The sequence below is a fragment of the Trachypithecus francoisi genome, unplaced genomic scaffold, assembly GCF_009764315.1.
Source record: "Trachypithecus francoisi isolate TF-2019V2 unplaced genomic scaffold, Tfra_2.0 Lachesis_group10, whole genome shotgun sequence".
Classification (NCBI taxonomy): domain Eukaryota; kingdom Metazoa; phylum Chordata; class Mammalia; order Primates; family Cercopithecidae; genus Trachypithecus; species Trachypithecus francoisi.
The window spans coordinates 129,514,846-129,539,510 of NW_022681455.1; the positions used below are offsets into that span (position 1 = coordinate 129,514,846).

Sequence of the window (24,665 nt, forward strand, 5' to 3'; positions counted from 1 at the left end):
GGCCAGTGGCCAGGTGGTGAACACATGGCCGGGACCGTCGGCCTCACTGGGCACCAGTCAGAGGCCCACATGGCTCCAGGGGACACTGTGTCTCAAGCCTCCTTCTGGAAGGCCACAGGGAAGGGCAGGCTGGCAGGTGGCTCTGCTGTTCCCTGGAGTTTGCTGCTGCCTGGTGAGGGCCTCCCAGACACAGGATCATGTCATCAAGGGTCGAAGAGTAGTGGGAAGGGGAGGTGGGGACTCCAGTGGCCCTTGGCGAGGGCAATCGGAAGTCAGCCCTGGTCCCTAGGGGGTAAGCGTCTCCCCTCAAGTGACAACTGGTGGAGGCTCCTGTGTGTCCGGCCCAAGCTGTGGCCTTCAGGGTGAGGACAGCCACCTCCCCTGCAAGTAAACAATCCAGAACAGAGCCTGGAAACACTCCTTAACTGAGAGGGGGAGGGAGACGGCAGGAAACAGTGACTGGTCTATGATGGCCACAGCCGCCCTGGGGCTGGCAAGCAGGTAATCCTTGTTGGCCTGAGGCCCTGGGAGACTGAAGAACAGGGGATCCCATGGCCCTGACAGTGACCCCTCAGAGAGCTACAGGCAGTTGGCGTAACCCTCAGTATGCTCAGAAGCCAATCCAGGGGTCGCTGAGGTGGTGGTGCACACCTGTGGTCCCAGTGACACAGGAGGTCAAGGCGAGTGGATTACTTGAGCCCAGGAGATAGAGGCTGTGGTGAGCCGCAGCACTGCACTCCAGCCTGGGCATCAGAGAGTGACCCCACCTCTAAGAAAAAGAAAGTCAGCCTAGGAGTCCGAACCCCAGCAGCCCTGCGGGTGCAGGAACCGGGTGGTCCTCTCAGAGGGAGGAGGGCCCAGTGCCAATGTCTAAATGGCTCTGTGGAACCCATGGCTGAGTGAGGCTCGGGCCCAGGGCACACACAGGCTGCAGGCTGCACCCCCAGCATGAGCGGCCTGGGGAGGACACAGCCGACCTCTAAGACAGACACAGCTGGCGATTCCACACCGTGGAGCATAACACCCAGTCGAGGCTGCTAGATGCTCTGAGACGTTTTATTTAAACTTTTTTTTAAAAAAAGACAGCAATAATTAATGCCAAGAACAGAAAAGAGTGTTGACGCGTTGCTCAGCCCGCCAAGCGGGTCCCTGCCCAGGCCAAGCTCTGCCACCGCTGGGTGCCGTCCCCTCCCGCAGCGGGGCACAGTCAGCTTTGAAGGTGACAGGGGGCCAAGGCCAAGACTCTGGGTGGAGGAGGTCCCTGCTCTGCCGGCCCTGCCTCTGCTGGGAGCAGCCACAGCCTGTGGCCGGGGTGCTGGGATTTCTTCCTAGTCATCAAAGAGAAACGCACAGACCTCAAGGACCCAGACACACAGTGAGTGGCCCAGGGCAGACGCCACGGCTCGCCTGAGCTCCGGCAGCTGCCCCACTGCTCCTTCCCTCCTTGCCCCAATCCCCCAATGCTTGTCTTGATTGTGTTTTTAAAAAATATAATTTTGTAAATGTTCCATAAAAATACTATTATTCCTAGTCAAACACAGATATTGCAATATGAAGAGTAACTGCTGTGTCTTTGCTCTATAAAACGTGAAAAGATTATCACACTGGATCATATAGAAAAGATGCCAGGATTCCTAAGTATCACAAAAGCCAGTACCAAATGCGCAAGGTGGAAGCGGGGTCGGGCTGGGCAGGGCGGCAGCCTGGGTTCCTCCCGGCTCGACTGCAGAGCATGGCTCACGCACCGCCGGTCCCTTCTTCCCACGAGAGGGCATCATGGCTTTGAAGAGACAGCGGCGGCTCTAGGTCCCAGTGGCCAGCCCTGCCCAAGGAGGCCGCCTGCTCGGCCAGAAGCACCGAAGAACCCAGCGACGCCGGTGGGACCAGGCAGTCCTGCTCTGGCGGCCTCAGCGGCTGGTCCATCTTCAGGCCCGGAGGCTTGGCCCCGGCTCCTCTCCTGTGCAGGTGCAGGCTCTTCCTGGTTCGGTGGGGCGTGCTCCCGAGCAGGTGCCAGGTGCGACACAGGAGCCCAGGCCTGACCCTCAAGCGGGGACATCCCTGACCCCAGATGCAGGCGAGTGGCTGCGTTTCCCTTCAGTTCTCTGAGAGAGACAGGGCCAAGGCGGCCTGGAAGGCGGCCTCCTCATCAATGCTGTAGTCCTGTAAACAGGAAGGAGAGATGCACCGGGCTTGAGGGCGACAGGAAGGAGAGGTCCCCTCTGCCCATTACCCACACAGGCGCGTCCACCCTTCCTGCCTCCCTCCAGCAGGACACAGGAAGGGCCCAGCTCTGTTGTTCCCACGGGCACGGGGCCTGCACAGTCCTCCCGGGGGGGGGAAGGTGCCGACGAGAAGGCGTGACCATCACCCGCTGGGTAGGGGGGCACTCGGACAGCTGCTGGTTCAGCTCGGACTCTAAGCCCTGGGGTTTCCGAGGTGAGCAGGCCGGCCAGGGTTTCCTGATCTCTAACAATTTCCATTCGCAGGCAGGTGGAGCATGGGTCCTGGACGGCTGGCAGGGGGAGTGACAGCCATCGCCAGGACTGTTAGCCAGGGCCAGGAATGAACAGGGCTGGGCAGGGTAGGGGCTGCACCAGGAGTAAAGAGTTTGTGCGAGTATCTGCAGGCCTGGGGGCCAGGTGCGTGCCTGACCTGCGGTGGGTAGGAAAAGGAGACAGGGCTGGAGTGTTCAATGTTGATGGAAGTCCTTCCAGCTCTCTCCAGAAAGCTTCCAGAAGGAAGCCTGGCTCACCCTCGAGGGGTTCTGTCGGGTGGACAGGCAGGGACCTGCCCTGTGTGGTCCACATCCCCGAGAGGCCCGGGCACCCTCTAGTGGCCACTCGAACTCAGCTGCCATCACTCCCCATCTGCAGGCAGCCGCCACAGAACCTGGGGGAATGTGGTCACCTGAAACGAGGCTTCTGTTTCTGGCTTCCTCTGAACCCTGCGGACCCTGAGGCTGGCGAGGGGCCCGAGCAGGAGGAGGGTGGATGAGGAGGAGGTGGGGAGGACAGTGCCGGTGGGACGCCTACCACAAAGGTGTCATAGGAGAACTTGGTGAAGGCTGGCGAGGGGCCCGAGCAGGAGGAGGGTGGATGAGGAGGAGCTGGGGAGGGCAGTGCCGGTGGGACGCCTACCACAAAGGTGTCATAGGAGAACTTGTGTCGGTGAAGCAGGTGCTGCAGGAAGTTGGCGCTCTTGTAGCTGGGGTCCCCCCAGGGCATTGCTGAGCAGATGGGGCACACCTAGAACAGGCACTGGGGTCAAGCCAAGCTGGACCGGGGAGAGGCGCGGTGGCCGCAGTGGGACTGGGGGACCTCCCCGAGCCCTGTCAGTGCTGGCTCAGCCTGGGAAGGCACCCCAGACCTGGAGGCGTGTGCCCTGATGACAAGTGAGTTATTCAGTGCGCGTCACCCTGAAGAACTTACGGACACTCCCTGGTTTCCAGCAGGTGCTGCTGGGGCAGCCAAGTCCCCACCCTGGGTCCCAGGAGGCTTTGTGGCCTGGGCCCCCCCGGACTCGCTGGGAGCAGGCTCCTGGGCCTTGCACTGTCCCCCACAGGCCTCCCCTAGCGCAGGCGTCTCTTGGGGCAGGCGCTGCTTACCACGCGGTTGGGGTCGCTGCGGTGGCTTTCCACACAGTGCTTCACCAGCTCCTGCTGGTCCAGGTTGCGGGCGCCGCAGTACGGGCAGGCGAAGGTGGACCTGTTGGGGATGTTGCTGGCAGGGCAGGGGTAGAGTGAGTGGCACGGCTGGGGTCTAGGGGTCCTGCCTCCCCACTTCTCTCAAACACAGGTGTGGCCCCAGGCCTGCCCTCTATAGGCTGCAGGAGTGTGGCAATGGCTGGGTGCCCCCCTGTGCCTCTGCACACCGTGGCCTCCTGAGGACACACCCAGGACCCTCGTCCACCCCACACAACGAGGCTAGCCAAATGGCAGAGATGCTGCTGGTGCTGCCCTGGGAGGAACCGTCTCTTGGCCCATCCACCTGCTGGGAGGTGATGTGTGGGCCTGGCCTGTGCCCTCCTCTTGCTCCCCACACCTTAGGTGTCCCTACCTCAGGAGGCCTGGTGGGTATGCCAGGGAGGGCAGCACAGGTGCCTTCCTGCAGGGTGGCAAAGAAGGTCCACTTCCCCAGAGTAGACCCGGCCCCGGGTGACTCCCCAAGCCTCTCTGGGATGGGGCATTGCACTTGCTCCCAGAACGAGGAAACCGCTGAGGACCGTTCCTCTCCCCTGTACTGCAGGGTGCCTACCTGGGGATAGGCTGGGATGTGGGCACCACGGGGACGAACTTGGGGCAGTTGGCCATCTGCTCCTGGACCTTTAGGCAGGACGAAATGTGGGCTCTCATCTTTGCCAGGGTCACCTAGGAAACAGGGCAGGGAGGGCAAGGCGGTCCTGAGAATCTGGAAGGGCTGTCCTGGGGAGGCCGAGACCTCAGGTGTCCAGGACCAGAGAACTGTAAGCAAGCGTCTGTGTCGCCAGCAGCAGAGGGATCTGGTCCCTTCTGCTGCTAAAACAATCACAGGCACTGGGCAGCCACCACTCCATGGCCAAAAGCAAATCACTGCAGGATGATCTGGCCGAGGGCAGAAACCCGGCTGGAGAAGGGTGGTGGGAAACAGGTAAGGAGATCTCGGGCGCCCACGGGAGTTCAAATACTTGCTCCAGAAAAAGGAAGAGGCCAAGTGGAGGCCACTCAGAAACGCCCCAGGCTGGGGACAGATGCTCCGTGGGACTGAGGGGCAAGCTGGGGATGCTTCCATGGGGGCAGGGCGCCATCCGCCACCCACAGCACACCCACTGTCCAGGGCAATAGGTCACAAGACCGCAGGTGCCTGAGATCCTCCTGGACACAAGCCTAGCACCCAGCTCTGCCCAGGGCTGCTGGACTCCAAGGGACGCGCCACATCCCAGCAAGGTGCTGGGAGACAGTCGCATCTGAAGACACAGATCAGAGAACCGTGCCGCTGTGGTGTGGGGGAGGCGCTCTGCATGTGACCCATTCTGATCCTTTCTGTCTGCCCAGGAGAGAGGAACTCTGAGCATGGGAGAGACGGGAGGTGCCCCAGCACCCGAGGCCACAGCCTGCTCAGCCGCACCACTCTGCAGTCCAGGGCGGCCCCCGGGCATCTGGACCTCTGACCTCGAGGACACACCACCGAGGAGCCACGCACCAGAGTGAGTGCGTCACGGAACTTACTAACCTGGGATGTGGCAATGCCGGGAAATGCAAATGCAAAATCAATTCTAGCTGCTCAGTCCTCCAGAAGCCACTGAAGGACATGGGCATTGGCGGGGCCTCTCCACCCTGAAGTGGATGTACCGGGGAGGCCAGGGGCGCGGGCCAGGCTCCAGGACAGGATGGAGATGGGGGCCAACAAGGCCTATGACAAGCTGCAGGCCCTTAGGCTGCTCTGATGTGGGCGTGTCAGCGCCCATCAGCCCGGCTCTGGCACTCCTGGCAGCTGGAGGGTGCTCGGCCCTTAGATGTCCTTGACTCGGCCTGTGGCCCTCGTGACCTTGGAGTCCCCAGCGCTGTCCCCAGTATCGCTGGCAGGGGAAGGCTGCATTGGGAAGGTTTCAGCTCAGGCCCCTGGTGCCTACACTGGCCACAACCCACATGGGTTCCCCTGGCCTGGGCTAGGCGGCTCTGACAGTGCTGCCCCCATCGGGCTGGCCCCTCAGCTGTCGCCACGGGAAGTGAGAGGTGAAAACGGGAGGGGAGGGGAGGGGAGGGAGGCGCCGGGGACGGCTTCCTGGTGCAGAAGCAGAGACTGTGATTACTCAACAGGAAAGAGAGACGGCCCTGGCCCCAGCCCCCGCCCTCTGCGGAACCCGTGGGCTGAGGCTGCCCATCAAGTGACCCCCGGCTCCAGGACGGCCCGAGCAGGCGGGTACCTTTTTGTTGCAGCCTCGACAGGGCGCTTTGTAGGACGAGAGCTGCTTCTCCACGTGGGTGGCCTTGTCCACCTTCCTGGGGTCGAAGGGCAGGCGGCAGAGTGGGCACAGTGGGGACGGCACCTGCAGGCAGGGCTGGAGGCACTCCCCGCAGAACCTGCAGGGCACAGGGGCCTGAGTGCCAGCCCGCCGCTCGGGTCGCCCGAACCGCACTGCAGGCCTTTCTCGGGGCCCTTCTTAGGACCCAGCATTTGTGGGGTCCACAGGGGCAGCTCCCCCTACTGCTATCGTCGTCTCTGGAAATGGTCACTCCTATATCCAAGGCCCACCAGCTGGATGGGCCCCATCTGGCTAAAGGGTGGCCCCGGTCCCTCCTGACAGCAGGGCCCTGTGGTTTTCTGGCTAGGGGCAGAGCCGTAGCTATGGCTGTCCCCACACGTGGGCCAGAGGAGCTCCCATAGGCAGGAGCCTCCCGCTCGGCCTACCAGGTTCACCCTCACATGGCAGCAACAACTGGGTGGGTTGTGGGGCACAGGGACAGCCCGGGAACTCTGGAAACTCTCCCAGTTCCACACTCTGGAGGATAAAACCTCAAACAACCGTGGGAAAGGAAACTGCCAGGCCCCAGGGGCTCCAGACACATTGGACAGGGAAGGGCCAAAGCCAGCCAAGTGGCAGCACACCCTCAGGCTGGGTGGCAGTCACCAGGCTTGGGACAGCTTCGCAGGCAGGAGGGGGTCCTGCTCCATCTAGGTGGAGGCTCGGGTCCTGGGCACCGTTGGGGTACCTGAGGCTCCCATGGGCCCTGGCTCTTGGCACTGCCCCTGGAGACACCACATCATGAGGACAGACTGAGAGTCCCACAGCCCCGTGTGCACTCCAGGCTCCGGCAGCAGGGGCTTCCTTGGGCTCACACACCCTCCTGCTGGTATCTACAACAGCGTCCCACTCTGCAGATGCACACACCCCTTGGAGGGGAGCACCACCAGCCAGCGGGAGCACCACCAGCCAGCGGGAGCACCACCAGCCAGCGGGAGTACCACCAGCCAGCGGGAGTACCACCAGCCAGCGGGAGCACCACCAGCCAGCGGGAGCACCAGGCGCGAGAGCCTCCAGCGCAAGCACAGAGAAGGAGCTTAATACCAGGGCAGCCATATCCGGCCTCATGAGGAGCACTGTGGGGACAGCTGAGCTGCAGCAAGGAGCTGGAACTGAGGCAGAGCCCCTCAGCCTCAGGAAGGCTGCAGGACCAGGGGCGTGCAGGGCTGGTGCAGGAGCCCCACTGGATAGAGGGGCTGTGGACAGGCCCTGAGTTCACAAACGACTCAGTTGAATTCAGGGCCAGAGTCCTCTTTGCTGTCAAGAGATTTCCACATCCCTCTCAAGAAAAGGCCCTTCCTGCAAGGAGGAAGGCTGAGGGCCTCAGGCAAAGGCGGCCAAGTGGGCATCTTAAGTCTCTCCTGCTGTCCCCCAGGCCCTCTTTCCCACCACTGGATTCGCACGGAGCCACCACCTAGCTGGTGGCTGCCACATTAAACTTCGTGTGAGAGAAAGTGGGACTCTGCTTGAGACCTGTCAGAAAGTGAACAAGCTTTTTCCTGCAGAGAGGTTGCTCACTTTACCCACCTTACCCGAGGCCTCACCAGGCGCCCCTGGCAGGTCTGCGGAGGAGACACCCACACCAGGCGCCCCAGCAGGTATTTCCAGGGTCATCCCTGGCACTGACCCCTGGATTCCAGTCAGGGGCGCCGCCTACTTTGCCCGATCACGGGAGGAAGGTGCTGGCAAGATGGACCACATGGGGAGGCCTCAGGGAGACCCCCTTACTCAGGCACTCATGGCAGGGAGAAGTGGAAGCAGCCCAGGTGCCCGTCGGTAAACGCATGAAGAGACGAAGTGTGGCATGCACACGCACGGAAAGGGCGTTCGGCTGGGAAGAGGCGCCACGCACCGGGAGGCCTGGAAAACAGTGCAGGGCAGACAGCGAGCACGGCCCGCCCGTGTCGTAGGAGTCCACTCACACTCAGCATCCAGCAGAGACAAACCCAGCGGCCGGAAAGCAGAGGAGCGGTTGGCAGGCGAGGGGGAGGGCCTGGGTTTCTTTCTGGGGTGGTAAGAATCTTCTAGAATTGCGTGGATTGTTGCATAACTGCAAACACACTGGAAACGACTGGATGGTGCACCTCCCAAGTGAACCCTGAGCTGCCAGAGACCGGGGGAGTCTCGGCTGCACGGCACGGCCATGGGCTGAAGGGAAGGAAAAGGGTCCCGGGCAGAGCTTGGGAAGACAGGAAAGGTGCCCAGAAGGTTGGCTGGGAGGAAGACAGCCTCGTCCTCCCCGGAACGACTCAGGGAAGACACAAGAGGGAACCTAGCCCGGCCGGCAGGGCAGCTGGGCCCGAGGAGCAGGAGGCAGAATGAGGCACCCGCAGGGTGGATGCACTATCAGCCTAGTTTCCAGTGACAGCCAGCCTGGTGTTCAGAGAGCCAGCGGCCGGGAGCAGTGCCCGCCTCCCCATGGGAAGTTCCTGTCCGTGCCCACTCAGGGGCTTGTGCTGAGCAGCTTCTCAGCTGAAGGAAGTGGCTGAGGGTGATGGGTGTGGGGGCATCAACAGCCTTGCAAAGGGAGGGGCGATCACGCACTGGCCCTCCCAGCAGGCACCCGGGACTGCTGATGTGTCTCCTACACTGGCCGCTGCACGAGCTGAAGATCTAGGATGGCCCGTGCTTCAGGGATCTGCCTGGCTGGCAGGCCAGCACCCTCAGCAAGCCCCACAGCTGTCTTGCACGGGTGGAGGCTGCTCTCACAGCCCTTCCAGACAGGTTCGTGATCATGCGTGTCCTGGCCCACAGGCTTCTGGTTACAGAGGTGGCTCACTGCTAGGACTGTCCCCTGAATGACAACAGCTCCTGCTGGGCCCCAGGGGGCCTCCTGCCCGAGGGCTAAGCAGGGTGCCTGCCCCCACACTGGGATACTCTTGCCATAAGAGATCTACCCTGGAGGAGGAAGCTGCTCTGGTTTGGGGGCTTGCAGAGGGGACAGAACCAGACCAACAACAAACTCTGAAGGGAACCCAAAGAGCCTTTAAACTTTCTGTGGTCATTTGCATGCATGCCTTAGCAACACCAACAAGAAACAAAGTTAGAAGCCGAGAGAGAACAGCAAGAAAACAAAAGCCAGCAGGAAAGGTCGGGGAGAAAAATCTTTGCAGGGCAAAGGCTATGTGAAAAACTCTCGCAGTGAGACTAGGAAGGTTATCAAATTCTACCAAGAGAAGCGTGGGGGAGGGGAGTTTGTAGGAAAGATGCTCCACAATTCCATGTAGTTCTGGATTCTGTGTCATGGAAACCACATGTTAGGAAAAGACGTATTTGAAAAGGGCAAATACCAATTTGTGCAGGCTAGGAAAGGGGAGGTGCTGTGGGCAGCCACAGCAGGGGGCAGGTGTCAACACCCAAAGCCTACAGGAGGCTTTTCTAAAACGAGGCCTAAGTCAAGCCTCAGCGCTCAGTAACAGATGAGAAGGTGCAGAACGCACCTTCAAACAGCCGTTACTACCTGCTCCCAAGAAGGAAGTCCCACCAGGCACGGTGACTCACGCCTGTCATCCCAGCACTTTGGGAGGCCGAGGCGGGCAGGTCACCAGAGGTCAGGAGTTCAAGACCAGTCTGGCCAACATGGTGAAACCCCGTGTCTACTAAAAATACAACAATTAGCCAGGCGTGGTGGCGGGTGCCTGTAATCCCAGCTACTCAGGAGGCTGCGGCAGAAGGATCACTTGAACCCAAGAGGTGGAGGTTGTGGTGAGCCAAGATGGCGCCACTGCACTCCAGCCTGGGTGACAAGGGCAAGACTCTGTCTCAAAAAGCCCGTTGAGAGGCTGCCCCACCAAAATGTCACAGCTAAGTGAGATGGAGGAGCAGGGGCAGAGCCTTTAGCAGCCTCACAAGAGAAATAGGTAGAGCTGTCCCAGTGTGGGCAGGCGCCTGTGCCGCCTGACACAGGTAATGAAGGCAGCCTCTGCATCCTGACACTGGCCCAGCCACCTCCGTGGGTGACCAGCGCACACCCACCGAGCAGTCCCAGCTCCCTCTGTACCAGGAGCCTCTGAAGTCAGCTGCCTTTGCTTGCAAAATGTTCTAGCGCCTCCTACCAGCCTGGGTGCACCCCCCTCCACTCCACCACCTCAGCAGCTTGGATGTCTGCGGGGAAGCCCTCCTGCTCTCTCTCTACCCTGCCACTGCTAATTGTGCTCAAGAGCTGTATTATTCAGCACTTAGGAGAGAGCAGACACTCTGATCTCGGCTTCCTCCCAACGGGGCTGGCAGTTTCAGAATACTTGAACACAGCTCCCCACCAGGAGAGCCACGTCCCCGAGTTTCTGTTCCTGAAACACCCTGGAGGAGCCGGCTGTGAGCCCTGGTGCAGCTGGAAACCCCAGCAGGGTGGTCAGGGTCTGCTCCTCTGTGGACAAGCCTGCCTGGCTACTCAGTGATCGGTGTGACCCAAGTTCTCCTTCAAACAAAACATAAGAACATCAGACTCCAAACAAGCCCCTCTAAACTTTAGGGAACTCCTTTCCTCTGTAGTCAAAACAGGCAGACAGCGGGTCCGAACAAGAGTTGATAGCAAAAGCCACAAGTCATTTATTTACAGCTGCCCATTCCAGCCCCACAAGCCCAAATCCACCACCACTAGCGGAGCGGTGGTACCTGCTGCCCTCTGAGTACCCGAGCGCCCGCCGCAGCCCCCGGGGACCCCAGGGTTGGGCAGGGCCGCAGGTCGCCCGGTGAACCGAAGCAGCAGTCGGACCGGGCGCCTGCGGCTGGAGCGAAGGAGGTTGGGCGGAGGGTGAATGCGCCCTGAAGGGCAGCGGCGGCGCCGCACAGGGGAACCCGGACCCCACGCGCCCCGCGGCCCCGCGCGCCCAGTCCGGGGCTGCACCGGGAAGGCCGCCGGCCTCGTGACCCCTCCCGCGGCGGGGCACGGCCCCCTCCCCGCGGCCCCCGGGCGGGCGCGCTCACGTGTGGCCGCAGCTGCCGATGGCCACGGGCCGGTGATAGACCTCCAGGCAGATGGGGCAGGTGTACTGCGCCTCCAGGCCGCTGTCGCCGCCCGCCGGCCCGGCCGATGGCTGCCGCTGCTGAGCCGAGGCCACCAGGCTGCGGAACATCGCCATCCCGGGGCCAGGCCCGCGCCGCCCGCCTCCCGCTGTCCTGGCCCGGCCCGCTCGTCACGGTCGCTACTGCGCCGCGCTGACGTCATCGGAGGGCGCCGCCCCCAGCCGCGCTTCGCGGCCGTCACGGCGCCGCGCTGGCGTCATCAGGGCGCGCCCTCGCGCTGTCGCCACCGCAGTCTGCGACGGTATCCGGCGTGCCCATGTGTCAGGTGGGCGAGGACTACGGGGAGCCGGCGCCTGGGGAGCCCTCCCCGGCGCCACGGCCTAGGTAAGAGCTGGCGGCTGGACCCGCCAGGCCGCCCCTCGCCTTCCCGCCGCACTCCTGCCCCGAAGGGTCCCGGCTGGGCTTTGCCGTTGCTTCGGGAAACCCCGCGTGGAGGGCGGGACCTGGCTCCCTAGCACTTGGGGAATGCCTGTCAAGCGGTGAGGAGCACCTAGAAGGGGGCTTACTCCGCTGGTTCGCACCTCTCAGCCTGACAGCCACGGGGGGCGGCTCTGCCGCCGACAGTGCTGTCCTTATTCGGAGAGAACTGGTTCCGTGAAGCTGTCTCCTCCCCGTGTCAGCCTTGGGAGACTGAAAAGCGGTCTTTATGTGCCCCCCGAGCCGGCTTTTCTAGGCTAAACATCCCCTTAGAGCCTTTGTTTTTCTTGAAGTTTGGACAAAACACAAGCGTGGGTTTTTGTGTATACCGGGGTGCCTTCCTCTGACCCAACTCAGGGTGAGAAACAGGAGCTGTCTCCCCAAAGCCCACTCGGAGTGGGGGAGATGTGATCTGTGTTCCTCTCTTCTCCCCCCTCCCATCTCCAAAGCCGTGAGCAGAAGTGTGTGAAGTGCAAGGAAGCCCAACCCGTTGTGGTGATACGAGCTGGAGATGCCTTCTGCAGGTGAGACCTGGAGGTGGCTGAGACCCTGGCAAACGTGACCTCGCTAAACAGACAGTGTAGCCCCAACTTGTGAGGCTTTATTTCTTCCTTTTAAAAACATTTACTTACTTTATGCCTGCTTCTGATGTGGCCCCCTGTGCCCCTGGTGTTGAAGTGGAGGCGAAAGCGTTGGTTGACTGCTTGGGAAACAATTTCCCATGATCTAGCCACAGATCCGCTGATGAGGTTTCTGATGGAGCTTATGGGGACGGTTGGAAGTGGGCTGTGATGTCGAGATTGGAATAAGGTATAGCAGGAGTGGGCATTTGGGGGCAGCTGGAATACATCTGGGGCGGATGGTCTGGGTGCAAGTTTTTCATCTCATGTAAGATGCTTGTTTCACCTGTGGTGGGATAGAGGCTTGGAAGACCTCCAGCTTCCCCCCAGACGCTTGTTGTGTCTTTCTTGGCTTGTAGCCATTGTACTGTTCGGTTGTTTCCACTAGACTCATAGCTCCCTGAAGGGAGGACCAGGTCTCTGTCCATTTAGCCCTCTTAATTCCCAGTGGTTTTGTGTGTTTGTTTGTTTGTTTGAGATGGAGGCTCGCTCTGTCGCCCAGGCTGGAGTGCAGTGGTGTGATCTCAGCTCACTGCAACCTCCACCTCCCGGATTCAAGTGATTCTCCTGCCTCAGCCTCCTGAGTAGCTGGCATGACAGATGCCTGCCACCATGCCCGGCTAATTGTTTTTGTATTTTTAGTAGAGACGGGGTTTCACCTTGTTGGCCAGGCTGGTTTTGAACTCCTGACCTCAAGTGATCCGGCTGCCTCGGCCTCCCACAGTGCTAGGATTACAGGCACGAGCCACCACACCTGGCCAAGGTAGGTACTTCTTTAACCACCCAGGAGCACCTGAAATTGCCAAGCACACCAGGCTGCCGGGAGAATTCACTGAGGAGAGGCTGCTGTGGCTGCATGCGAGGCCCCTGTGGCCAGCAGGGCTCCTGCTGAGGCCAGAGCTTTTGCTGTGCTGTGCTTGCTGGTCTTAAGGAACAGTGGGGAGCCAGCTCCCCAGGGGAAGGTCTTAGGAGTCTAAGTCGAGCTGGGCTCCCCAGGGATCATTCATATCAGCACGTGAGAGAAACCTTGGCCTTCCCTGACCCACAGGGGACGGTGTGGTTTCAGGAGCCCAGACGCAGCATGTCCCCATGGACCCACCATGCTTGAATCCCAGCTGGTGGTGTAGGGCACGCAGGCTCTCCTGGTCCACAGTGAGGAGGTGAAGCCCAGCACCCGTGTCTCCTTGTGTGAGACTCCCCATGCCCAAAGCTCTGTCCTGGGGGTCACTTCCCATGTTCCAGCCTTGACACTTGCCAGTTACCTGCAGTCCTTCGCCTGGCATCTTGCTGTTAAACACAGACTTGCTTTACTGTCTGTAAAGGAACCACAGGGGTATCATTCGGCCTCGTGGACGTGGTACCCATTCAACGTGGGGAGGGACTGCTGTGGACGTTGAGTGTGTCTGACAGGAAGGGACTTGGAGCCCCAGGTGCAGGGTGACTCTTGCAGTGGCATTGCCTGCTCTGTACCAGGTGCTGCTCTTCACCCTGCCTGCCAGGATTGCAGGGAGCTTTAAAATGTCGATTCCTAGGCTTCACCCCTAGACATTTTGACTTAATTGGTTTATGTGATTCTAATATATAGCCAGGGCCAAGAATCTCTGACCTAGTGAGCCAGAGTCAGATGTTTGGAAAGTTTATTATGAACAAAGATTATAGCTGGGTGGCCGAGCGCGGTGGCTCACGCTTGTAATCCCAGCACTTTGGGAGACCGAGGCGGGCGGATCACGAGGTCAGGAGATCGAGACCATCCTGGCTAACACGGTGAAACCCCATCTCTACTAAATATACAAAAAATTAGCCGGGCGTGGTGGCGGGCGCCTGTAGTCCCAGCTACTCGGGAGGCTGAGGCAGGAGAATGGCGTGAACCTGGGAGGTGGAGCTTGCAGTGAGCCGAGATCGCGCCACTGCACTCCAGCCTGGGCGACAGAGCAAGACTCCGTCTCAAAAAAAAAAAAAAGATTACAGCTGGGCGCAGTGGCTCACACCTGTAATCTCAGCACTTTGGGAGGCCCAGGCAGGAGGATCACTTAAGGCCAGGAGTTCGAGACCAGTCTGGGCAACATGATGAGACCTTGTCTCTACAAAAAATACAAAAATTAGCCAGGCGTGGTGGAATGTCCCTGTAACCTGTAGTCCTATCTACCTGGGTGGCGGAGGCAGAAGGATCACTTGAATCCAAGAGTTTGAGGTTGCAGTGAGCTATGACTGTGCCACTGCACTCCAGCCTGGGTGACAGATCAAGACCCTCTTTTTTTTTTTTTTTTGAGATGGAGTCTCGCTTTGTCGCCCAGGCTGGAGTGCAGTGGCCGGATCTCAGCTCACTGCAAGCTCCGCCTCCTGGGTTCACGCCATTCTCTTGCCTCAGCCTCCCGAGTAGCTGGGACTACAGGCTCCCGCCACCTCGCCCGGCTAGTTTTTTGTTTTTTTTTTTTTTTTTTTTGAGACGGAGTCTCGCTCTGTTGCCAGGGCTGGAGTGCAGTGGCCAGATCTCAGCTCACTGCAAGCTCCGCCTCCGGGTTCCCGCCATTCTCCTGCCTCAGCCTCCCGAGTAGCTGGGACTACAGGCGCCCGCCACCTCGCCTAGCTAGTTTTTTTTTGTATTTTTAGTAGAAACGGGGTTTCACCATGTTAGCCAGGATGGTCTCGATCTCCTGACCTCATGATCCGCCCGTCTCGGCCTCCCAAAGTGCTGGGATTACAGGCTTGAGCCACCGCGCCCGGCGTAGTTTTTTGTATTTTTAGTAGTGATGGGGTTTCACCGTGTTAGCCAGGATGGTCTTGATCTCTTGACCTCGCGATCCACCCTCCTTGGCCTCCCAAAGTCTGGGATTACAAGTGTGAGCCACTGCACCCGGCCTAGACCCTGTCTCTTAAAAATGCAGTTCCCAGGCCTGGAAGTTCTGATTCTGTGGGATTAGGGGAGGAGCCAGGCCACTCTGTGAGTGAGCCTCTCAGCCGTTCCTGGCCCAGTTGAGCCCAGCACACTAAAGATGGCAGCTCTGAGGCCCCGGGATACAGAGCCCTCGCTGTGGCCCGCTCCATTTCTGCGGTTCACCCCAAAGAGCTGCTGGCTTCATGTGGTGGATCTTTTTTATGGGGTCTGGGTTGGCCTTGCCCTGTGCGTGCCTAAGTCCGTCCCCTCTACCAGCTGGGCCATTCTGAGCACCTGTAGGGAGGGGATGCCTGGGCTCTGGCCTCATTGGTTGGATGCAGCCTCTGGGGCTGTACAGTTTGTACCTGTGGGGTTGTGGGAGGGACGAGTGAACCTCATGTACGCCGCCAGAGGGGCCCCAGCCCCGCCCCTTTCACCAGTCTCGGGGCAGAGCCTGGGTGCGAAGATGCTGCTTTTGAAGATGGAAGTCGGTAAAGGACGTCGTCACCTGGCAGCGCCTCCAGACGCCACCCACCGAGCAGGTAGCACGCGGCTCTCATCCCGGGTCTGTGTTTCAGGGACTGTTTCAAGGCTTTCTACGTCCACAAGTTCAGAGCCATGCTGGGCAAGAACCGGCTCATCTTTCCAGGCGAGAAGGTAGTGTCTGGGCCCCGGGGGTCTGACTGAGCAGCCTGGCCCCTCGAGGTCCCCACTTGTCCCTCCCACAGGTAGCCTGGCCTGCTGTAGCCCACCAGCTCCTCCCTGGCCTTTGAGGGCAGACTCGATGTCCTGGATGTCCATGAGGTGGGGTGTCTGCCCATGTTGGAGGTGCGGTGCCCTGAGTGATGTTTTTTCTCCCCTAGGTCCTCTTGGCGTGGTCTGGGGGGCCTTCGTCCAGTTCCATGGTCTGGCAGGTCCTTGAGGTGCGTGTTCACCACCCCCTGGGCCCGGGCTGCTGGGCTGAGCTTCGGGCTGGGGCCCTCCCTTCTCAGCCTGCTGAGGGGCTCTTGGTTGGGGCTAGAGAGCAGCCACCCCACCGCCTGGACACCTGGAAGGTTCTCAGATGTGTTTACAGCAGGTGCACAAATCAGAAGCTGTGTCCAGAGTGCATGTGTGCAGCCCACTTGACTTTTTTTTTTTTTTTTTTGAGGCATTGTCTCGCTTTGTCGCCCAGGCTGGAGTGCAGTGGCGCGATCTTGGCTCACTGCAAGCTCTGCCTGCCGGGTTCACTCCATTCTCCTGCCTCAGCCTCCCAAGTAGCTGGGACTACAGGCGCCCGCCACAACGCCCGGCTAATTTTTTGTATTTTTAGTAGAGACGGGGTTTCACCATGTTAGCCAGGATGGTCTCGATCTCCTGACCTCATGATCCGCCCGTCTCGGCCTCCCAAAGTGCTGGGATTGCAGGCGTGAGCCACTGCGCCCGGCCTAGCCCACTTGACTTCTATCCATTTGCTCAACCGGCATAGAAACGCAGTCAGTGGAAAGGGGCATCTTGGCTCAGCCTTGTGTGACCAGAGGGAAGATCAGGAAGGGAGCGGGGGGGTTGCCAGGAGAACCAAAGGGAGCAGCATTTGAGGTGGAGGGGACGGCAGGTGCAGGGAGGCAGAGGTGGGCTCAGGCTGTACACAGGGCTCAGCTGGGGGTGGTGGGGTTGTGCGTGTGCCGCGTCAAGGGGCAGCTTAGGCAGCTAAGGAAGTCCGAGGCGGGTCGGGCTTCTCAGGAGGGCACAGGAGTGGGATGTGCTTGGTTTCTCCGCACTCCCAGTGAGAGGTGCAGACCGGAGGAGTCTGTTTCTGTGGGGCGGGTGGCTGAGAGGGGAGCAGTTGGCTCTGCTGGGGTGAGAGGTGGGTGTTGGTCTGAGGATGGGCGCACTGCACGGCGCTGCTGAAATCAGTTTTCTGTTTTCTGAGGTCCGCTGAACCTGCCAGGAGGGTGTTAAAAGGGAACTGGCCCAGCCCTCTGTGTAACAGTGCTGCTGCCCTTCCTGTGCCCGGCGGCGCCCCTGCCTCTCACAGGCTGTTGCTTTCTGCTCGTGAGAGCAAGTGCTTCCTTAGTGGTCAGAAGTGTGTGGGATGGTGACTCAGTGGCCCTGTAACCCCAGCCCCCTCTCCTGGGGTGTTGTTGGGACATCCAGGACCAGCTGGTGGGGGGCGTGTTTTACCAGGGGGGTGAAGACCCCCAGGCTACTCTTTAAAACAAGTCAAGTGTACAGTCTTTGTCTATTAGACCTGCCTGGCACCTGAGTCTGAATGGCTTATGTCCACTAAACGCAATGGCAGGGGAAGGCCACTTCACCTTCCAGGACGGCGTTAAATCCAGATGAAGAGTGTTCTGAGCTGGAAAAGTGTTCTGTGGCTTATGGCTGGGGGCTGAGTCCCTGCCGCTTCTCCCTCCAGGGCCTGAGCCAAGATTCTGCCAAAAGACTGCGCTTTGTGCCGGGGGTCATCTTTGTTGATGGTATGTGGGGCCATTGCTCCTGCTAATCCCTGGGCGCTTGGGGTATGCCTTGCGGACGCTCCCTCTGGTGTGGACCCTCCCTGTGGTAGGACGTGTCGAGCTGCTGGTGTGGCCCCTGCACTGAGGCCCTGGTGGGTAAATTTCCCTGAAGGAGGCAGTAGATGTGTCCATCGTTAGGTGACACCACTGTTCCTGGAGTCTGAGAAGATCTTTAGAAAGTTGGGGGGTGGGAGCAGGAGCGGCGGCTGCCCAGCCCCTATCATGGAGTCTGGGGACAGAGAAGGGGAGTTAAGTGCTGGTGGTGAGGGGGGTCCAAGGGCCGACTCCCAACACTTGCTCCTGCAGAACGAGCTCCTGGGTGTTCCCTGTAGCGCTGAGGTCAGCCACAAGGGAGAACCCCCTGCCCAAAGGAAGATGGCCGACACCCCACAACTCTGCCAGGAAGCACTGCCGTGCAGAGCAAGGCCTTTAGGGGTTTCCGCAGGGGGAGATGGCCCCGTGCCCTGCCCTGCCTGGCTCTGTGAGCCCTGACTCTTTCTGCCTGCGTTTTTCAGAGGCAGCAGCCTTTGGCAAGAGTCTAGAGGAGAGATCAAAGACCCTGGCCGAAGTGAAACCCATTCTGCAAGCAACTGGGTTACCATGGCATGTGGTGGCCTTAGAGGAGGTGGGAGGGCTGTCCCTGGAAAGGGGGCCTGGAGGTGACCTCTGGGGGGCACCTGCCCATGTCCCTGGCCTCCCTGCCCTCTCCCTTGTCCCAGAAGGTGGGGCTGTCGCTGGGGGGTGAGGGCACCTGCCCGTGTGCCAGCCTCATTGCCCTCTCCCACATCCTAGAAGGTGGGGCTGTCTGTGGGGTACCTGCCCATGTCCCTGGCCTCCCTGCCCTCTCCTTTGTCCCAGAAGGTGGGGCTGTCGGTGGGGGCTGGGGGGCACCTGCCCGTGTGCCAGCCTCACTGCCCTCTCCCGCATCCTGGAAGGTGTTCAGCCTGCCCCCGTCGGTGCTTCGGTGCTCTGCCCAGGAGCCAGCGGGATCCGAGGGGGCCTACAAGGCGGCTGTGGACAGCTTCCTCCAGCAGCAGCATGTGCTGGGGGCCGGGGGTGGTCCTGGCCCGACTCAAGGGAAGGAACAGCCACCCCAACCCCGACTGGACCCCCAGAGCCTGGCAAGACCTCCTGCCGCTGCCCAGACCGAGGCTCTTTCCCAGCTCTTCTGCTCGGTGAGGACACTGACGGCCAAGGAAGAACTTCTGCAGACACTGCGGTGAGGTCCTGAGAGTCCCTCCCTGGGCCCTGTACTCCCCAGGCCCCTAAGAGCCCCCTTCCCCGGGTCCTGACCCCCCAGACCCCTGAGAGCCCCCCTCCCTGGGCCCTGTACCCCCAGGCCCCTGAGAGCACCCCTTCCCTGGGTCCTGACCCCCCAGACCCCTGAGAGCCCCCTCCCTGGGCCCTGTACCCCCCAGGCCCCTGAGAGCACCCCTTTCCCGGGTCCTGACCCCCCAGACCCCTGAGAGCCCCCTCCCTGGGCCCTGTACCCCCCAGGCCCCTGAGAGCACCCCTTTCCCGGGTCCTGACCCCCAGACCCCTGAGAGCCCCCCTCCCTGGGCCCTGTACCCCCAGGCCCCTGAGAGCACCCCTTTCCCGGGTTCTGACGCCCCAGGCCCCTGAGAGCCCCCTCCCTGGGCCCTGTACCCCCAGGCCCCTGAGAGCACCCCTTCCCCGGGTCCTGACCCCCCAGACCCCTGAGAGCCCCCTCCCTGGGCCTGTACCCCCCAGGCCCCTGAGAGCACCCCTTTCCCGGGTCCTGACCCCCCAGACCCCTGAGAGCCCCCTCCCTGGGCCCTGTACCTCCTCCCAGGCCCCTGAGAGCACCCCTTTCCCGGGTCCTGACCCCCAGGCCCCTGAGAGCCCCCTCCCTGGGCCTGTACCCCCAGGCCCCTGAGAGCACCCCTTTCCCGGGTCCTGACCCCCCAGACCCCTGAGAGCCCCCTTCCTGGGCCCTGTACCCCCCAGGCCCCTGAGAGCCCCCCTTCCCCGGGTCCTGACCCCCCCAGACCCCTGAGAGCCCCCCTCCCTGGGCCCTGTATCCCCCAGGCCCCTGAGAGCACCCCTTTCCCAGGTCCTGACCCCCCAGACCCCTGAGAGCCCCCCTCCCTGGGCCCTGTACCCCCCAGGCCCGAGAGCACCCCTTTCCCGGGTCCTGACCCCCCAGACCCCTGAGAGCCCCCTCCCTGGGCCCTGTACCCCCTAGGCCCCTGAGAGCACCCCTTTCCCGGGTCCTGACCCCCCCAGGCCCCTGAGAGCCCCCCTCCCTGGGCCCTGTACCCCCAGGCCCCTGAGAGCACCCCTTCCCCGGGTCCTGACCCCCCAGACCCCTGAGAGCCCCCCTCCCTGGGCCTGTACCTCCTCCCAGGCCCCTGAGAGCACCCCTTTCCGGGTCCTGACCCCCCAGGCCCCTGAGAGCCCCCCTTCCCCGGGTCCTGACCCCCCAGACCCCTGAGAGCCCCCCTCCCTGGGCCCTGTAGCCCCCAGGCCCCTGAGAGCACCCCTTTCCGGGTCCTGACCCCCCAGACCCCTGAGAGCCCCCTCCCTGGGCCCTGTACCCCCAGGCCCCTGAGAGCACCCCTTTCCCCGGTCCTGACCCCCCAGACCCCTGAGAGCCCCCTCCCTGGGCCCTGTACCCCCAGGCCCCTGAGAGCATCCCTTTCCCCGGTCCTGACCCCCAGGCCCCTGAGAGCCCCCTCCCTGGGCCTGTACCCCCCAGGGCCCTGAGAGCACCCCTTTCCTGGGTCCTGACCCCCCCAGACCTGAGAGCCCCCCTTCCCCGGGTCCTGGCTCCCAGACCTGAGAGCCCCCCTCCCTGGGCCCTATACCCCCCAGGCCCCTAAGAGCACCCCTTTCCCGGGTCCTGACCCCCCAGGTCCCTGAGAGCCCCCCTTCCCCAGCTCCTGGCCCCCCAGGCCCCTGAGATGCTCTGTGCTTTAGGACCCACCTGATCCTGCACATGGCCCGAGCCCACGGCTACTCTAAGGTCATGACTGGGGACAGCTGCACACGCCTGGCCATCAAGCTCATGACCAACCTGGCGCTGGGTCGAGGGGCCTTCCTGGCCTGGGACACGGTAGGCAGGGACCTGGGTGTTCAGGAGGCCCATCCCCACCTTCACCCCTTCGACCACCTTCACTGGAGAGTAGCCTCTCGTGTATCGATCCTGCGGCCTCTCAGATGGTTGTGGGATGGAGGTCTGTGACCTCCCCCACCTGGCAGGGGAGGAGGGGCGAACACATTCAGGCCTTGACCTTGACCACACAGCCCCCGCCTCCCCTAGGGCTTCTCGGATGAGCGGCACGGGGACGTGGTGGTGGTGCGGCCCATGCGGGACCACACCCTGAAGGAGGTCGCTTTCTACAACCGCCTTTTCTCCGTCCCTTCTGTTTTCACACCAGCCGTCGACACCAAGGTGGGCCATGTGGACGGAGCAGCCTCTCACCACTGACACCAGGGTGGGCCATGTGGGCTGGGCAGCCTCTCACAGGCTCGGGTCACCTTCAGTGACTCCTGTCGGGTCACCAGCATACCTTCAGTGACTCCTGCTGTACCCCCAGCAGTGCTGCATCCTCTCACCCGCCCTGGGCCCTGGGCCCTGAGGGTGTGGAGTTGACGGGAGGACCCCACAGTGGGTGCACTGCTGAAGCCGGTTCTCTGGCTGCCGTGAGGTGTCGCAGCAAAGCTAGATCCATGTGGGCCCCACCTGCCCTGGGGACTGTCTGCCCCAGCCTGGGGCTGGCCTCTGGGCTTTCCCATAGCCCCCACTCTGATTGTCTCTAGGCCCCTGAAAAGGCCAGCATCCACCGGCTGATGGAGGCCTTCATCCTCAGGTTGCAGACCCAGTTCCCCTCCACTGTCAGCACTGTGTACAGGTGTGTGCGGGTGCTGAGCTCACTGCTCATGTTCAGGCCAGGGCTTAGGGTGGAGCCGCAGCCCGTGCGATTCACCTGCTCCTCCCACACCCCTGGCCACAGGACAAGTGAGAAGCTGGTGAAGGCCCCCAGGGACGGCCCTGCTGCCAGCGACTCCAGCCCCTGCTGCCTCCTCTGCATGTGCGCCCTGGATGTCGATGCGGCTGGTCTGTGTATCATGCTCTTGGGGTGATGGGGGAGGGAGCTAGGGAGTGGGCGTGGGGGCTCACCAGCCCCAGGCTCCCTCAGCCCCTTTCTACTTGCAGATAGTGCCACGGCTTTTGGGGCTCAGACCTCCTCACGTCTCTCCCAGATGCAGTCACCCACCCCCCTGACTGAGACCCGGACACCCCCGGGGCCCTGCTGTTCTTCAGGGGTGGGCCGGGTCCAGGGCTGTGGCCAGGGGGCCTGCAGGAGGTGAGTCCCTGTCCCTGCACCCATAGCTGCATAGGGGGAAGGGGACCTGCCTTTACGCCACACTGCACAGCACTGAGGTGCCAAGGTGGGCACACAGCCAGCTCTGCTCCCGCAGGGAGGACCCCCAAGCCTGCATCGAGGAGCAGCTGTGCTACAGCTGCCGCGTGAACATGAAGGACTTGGTGAGTGCGTGCCCACCTGCCCCGGGCCAGGCTTGGGGACGTGGGAAGGCCATCCCCTCATGGGTGGCTCAAGGGTGCTGGCGGGTTTCGTGGCCCCTCGACACCGGCCTCTGTTGCAGCCCTCACTGGACCTCCTGCCGCCGTACATCCTGGCCGAGGCCCAGCTCCGCACACAGAGGTACTGGGGCCCCCACCACTGTGGCACATGGGGCAGGCGCCTTGGGGCTGGTGCCCACTGCAGCTTTCTCTCTAGGGCCTGGGTCTTGCAGGAGATCCGGGAATGTCTGATTGAGGACAGTGACGATGAGGCAGGCCAGAGCTGAGCCTGAGGAGGTGCTTGACGAGACAGCAGGCGGTGGCCACCTGGTGCAGGACCCACCACACTGGAGCTGGAAGGCAAGGACGGGGGACTGGCCTCTGATTGTCCATTTGTATAAATAAAACATTTTTAATTAAAAAACTCTACAGTACACGTAGGGGGGTGGCAGCGTCACACAGGCCGTGGGGATGCAGTGTCCTCCTCTGACAGCAGCATCAGGGCTCAGGCAGGCCGGGAGGATGCATCACAGCTGGTGGCCTTGGACAGGGCAGCGGCTCCCCCGGCCTGAGGAGTGCCTCACCCTGTGGCCACGCTGCCCAGCAGGCCGGCTCCTTCCCTCTCGGGCGCCAGCAGCAGCTCCTACTCCTTCTCACGAGTCCACTTGATCATGGTCTCCGGTGAGCGGTAGAGGAAGATGAGCTTGGCGTACAACTCCTCCTCCAGTTCCAGCTCACGAGTCTCCCGCACCAGGAAGATGTCCTGGCAGAGCTTGAGGATGCGGTCCACGCACGGCAGCTCCTCGAACATAATGGAATGCGAGATCTCGCTGAAGAAGCCACGCACAAACTTGCCGATGACCAGCACGATGGAGACATACAGCCCCATGATCCTGCGGGGGAAGCTGGTGAGGCCTGGGGCCGCCCGGAGCCCCCTGAGCTGCGGGGTGCCCCCCAGCCACTCACTCACCCGTAGCCAGCCAGGAAGCCGAGGCTTGGTGGGCTGACCTTGTCGCTGAAGATGACCATGGGCAGCAGGTTGCAGTCAGTCCGGCACTCCTGCAGCTCGATGACCCACCACTCAAGGAAGCCGGTGGCCCCCGCACCCTGCTCCCTCCGCAGCTGGATGCGCACGCCGAGATAGTCGGCCTCCTCGTCTGGGGCAGAGCAAGGAGACGGTTGGGGCCGCAGCCACCCCTCTCTGGCCTCCCCCAGCCCCGGCGCCCGCACTCACTGGGCTGCAGCTGCTTCACAGGATTGGCTTCGGGCCCGTTGGGGGCACGGATGTACTTGGGGAAGAGATTGGGGATGACCCTGCAGGGAGGTGCTGGCAGGTCAGGCCTGGCTCAGCCAACCTGGCCCAGCCCTCCTGCTCAGCACCCAGGCCATTCACTCACACAGACTGGTCCGAGGTGCCCTCGAGCAGGCTGGCCAGCTGCCGCCGTGCGGTGCTGTTGGGGGCCAGGGCCAGCATGTGCTTCTCGTTGGCGTACTCCACAGTGCCTCCCTTGGCCAGGTCCCTGGGGGTGGGAACACAGCATGACCCACTGTGGTGGGGCCACTCCCCCAGGCCCTGCCCCAAGTCCAGGCCCTGCCCCAAGTCCAGGGTGCACCTCTGGAAGTTCCAGGTGAAGCGCAGGGTGATGTCAGCCGTGCCGTTGTAGAGCTCCCGCTTCATCTGGGCGCGGCTGGGTGGGCTGATGCGCCACAGTGCCCCCGAGCTGCCCTCAATCTGCGCCGTGACGATATCCTCAGGGCTATACTGGCTGATGAACTGCATGGCCAGCTGGGTACAGGTGACACCCTCAGTGACTGCGGCCACATCCCCCGCCCCCCACCAGGCTGTCACAGGGCAGAGGCCACTTACCGGGTGGGGGTCAAACTGCCGGGACAGCTCCTCATAGGCCTGGGCCGTGAAGGGGATGATGGATGGCTGCTGGGCGCTCATGGTGAACAGCGGCTAGGGGCAGGTACGGGGACACGGGGCCATGAAGATGAGTGTGGAGGAGCCGCTGGGGGTGGCACGCCACCCTGGCCAGAACCCCCAGGGGTGGGAATGGGCAGGTGGGCCCACACGTGCTCACCTCATAGCCACCCAGCTTGAGGGTGACGGTGACATCGATGGGCTGGTTGACGACCCCAACCACGGAACGCACCAGCGACATGAAGAGTAGTGGGAACCAGATGATGGCGATGAGGAAGAGGATGATGAGGCCACCCATGCCATACTTGACGATCTTCTTCTTTTTCTGCCCTTTGGGCTGCGGGTATTTCTGGAGGGGAACAACACAGGTTGAATGACCGCATTCTCCAGCTCACCCAGCAGCCCACAAAAGCCCCAGCCAGACCTCGGCATGGCACAGCTGTAGTAATGGTGGGCAGACGCAGGCCAGTGAGTAGAACTAAGAGTCCAGTTGGAACCCAAGGGCCAATGATCTTAGACAAGGGAGCTGTGACCGTTCAGTGGGAACGGACAACCTTTTCAACACAGTGCAGGCACTGCCCCAGGCAGGAGAATGAAACGCATCTCCTGCCTCATACCATGTGCCAAAATGTACCTCAAAGTGGATCAAAGAGCTAAACTTCAGAGCTAAAACTATAGAACTTTTAGAAGAAAACGGGCAAATCTTCATGAACCTGGATTTGGCAAAGGAAACAAAGTAAACCAGATATTACCAAAA

The 24,665-nt window shown here is 61.7% G+C and overlaps 3 protein-coding genes across 13 annotated transcripts in view; 1 reads left to right on the forward strand and 2 right to left on the reverse strand.

The window, feature by feature from the left end:
- Nucleotides 1-1,040: 1,040 nt before the first annotated feature.
- RNF166 (ring finger protein 166) lies at nt 1,041-11,173 on the reverse strand. 2 transcript variants are annotated; one of them, XM_033219339.1, is made up of 6 exons: nt 10,927-11,173; nt 5,902-6,058; nt 4,254-4,366; nt 3,605-3,719; nt 3,138-3,245; nt 1,041-2,160 (listed from the first exon to the last, which is right to left on the reverse strand). In XM_033219339.1, the coding sequence occupies exons 1-6, from the start codon at nt 11,079-11,081 to the stop codon at nt 2,095-2,097; spliced, it is 714 nt and encodes a 237-aa protein (XP_033075230.1). In that variant the 5' UTR covers nt 11,082-11,173; the 3' UTR covers nt 1,041-2,094. The 2 variants fall into 2 exon arrangements, with proteins under 2 accessions (XP_033075230.1, XP_033075231.1); XM_033219340.1 differs by lacking the exon at nt 5,902-6,058 and having other exon boundaries at nt 10,927-11,054.
- Nucleotides 11,174-11,204: 31 nt separating this feature from the next.
- CTU2 (cytosolic thiouridylase subunit 2) lies at nt 11,205-22,408 on the forward strand. Of its 7 annotated transcripts, none has more exons than XR_004439071.1 (15): nt 11,205-11,349; nt 11,892-11,966; nt 15,516-15,594; nt 15,801-15,860; nt 17,336-17,396; nt 17,951-18,060; nt 18,371-18,654; nt 20,376-20,511; nt 20,719-20,850; nt 21,219-21,310; nt 21,413-21,516; nt 21,599-21,766; nt 21,882-21,948; nt 22,068-22,126; nt 22,202-22,408. XR_004439071.1 is itself a non-coding variant. In XM_033219333.1 (15 exons), the coding sequence occupies exons 1-15, from the start codon at nt 11,282-11,284 to the stop codon at nt 22,269-22,271; spliced, it is 1,548 nt and encodes a 515-aa protein (XP_033075224.1). In that variant the 5' UTR covers nt 11,205-11,281; the 3' UTR covers nt 22,272-22,408. The 7 variants fall into 7 exon arrangements, 6 of the variants coding, with proteins under 6 accessions (XP_033075224.1, XP_033075225.1, XP_033075226.1 ...); XM_033219333.1 differs by having other exon boundaries at nt 21,616-21,766; XM_033219334.1 differs by having other exon boundaries at nt 21,616-21,766; nt 22,218-22,408.
- Nucleotides 22,370-24,665, reverse strand: part of PIEZO1 (piezo type mechanosensitive ion channel component 1) — a 67,590-nt gene continuing 65,294 nt past the window's right edge. For 3 of the 4 annotated variants that reach the window (XM_033219331.1, XM_033219330.1, XM_033219332.1), the window contains 7 exons: nt 24,069-24,257; nt 23,852-23,944; nt 23,598-23,770; nt 23,382-23,504; nt 23,219-23,298; nt 22,955-23,141; nt 22,370-22,877 (listed from right to left, as the gene is read on the reverse strand). In XM_033219331.1, the coding sequence (XP_033075222.1) occupies nt 22,628-22,877; nt 22,955-23,141; nt 23,219-23,298; nt 23,382-23,504; nt 23,598-23,770; nt 23,852-23,944; nt 24,069-24,257 (1,095 nt within the window). In that variant the 3' untranslated portion in view covers nt 22,370-22,627. Of the gene's footprint in view, nt 22,878-22,954; nt 23,142-23,218; nt 23,299-23,381; nt 23,505-23,597; nt 23,771-23,851; nt 23,945-24,068; nt 24,258-24,665 lie in introns of those variants that run through there. The other variant, XR_004439070.1, reaches the window with a different exon arrangement.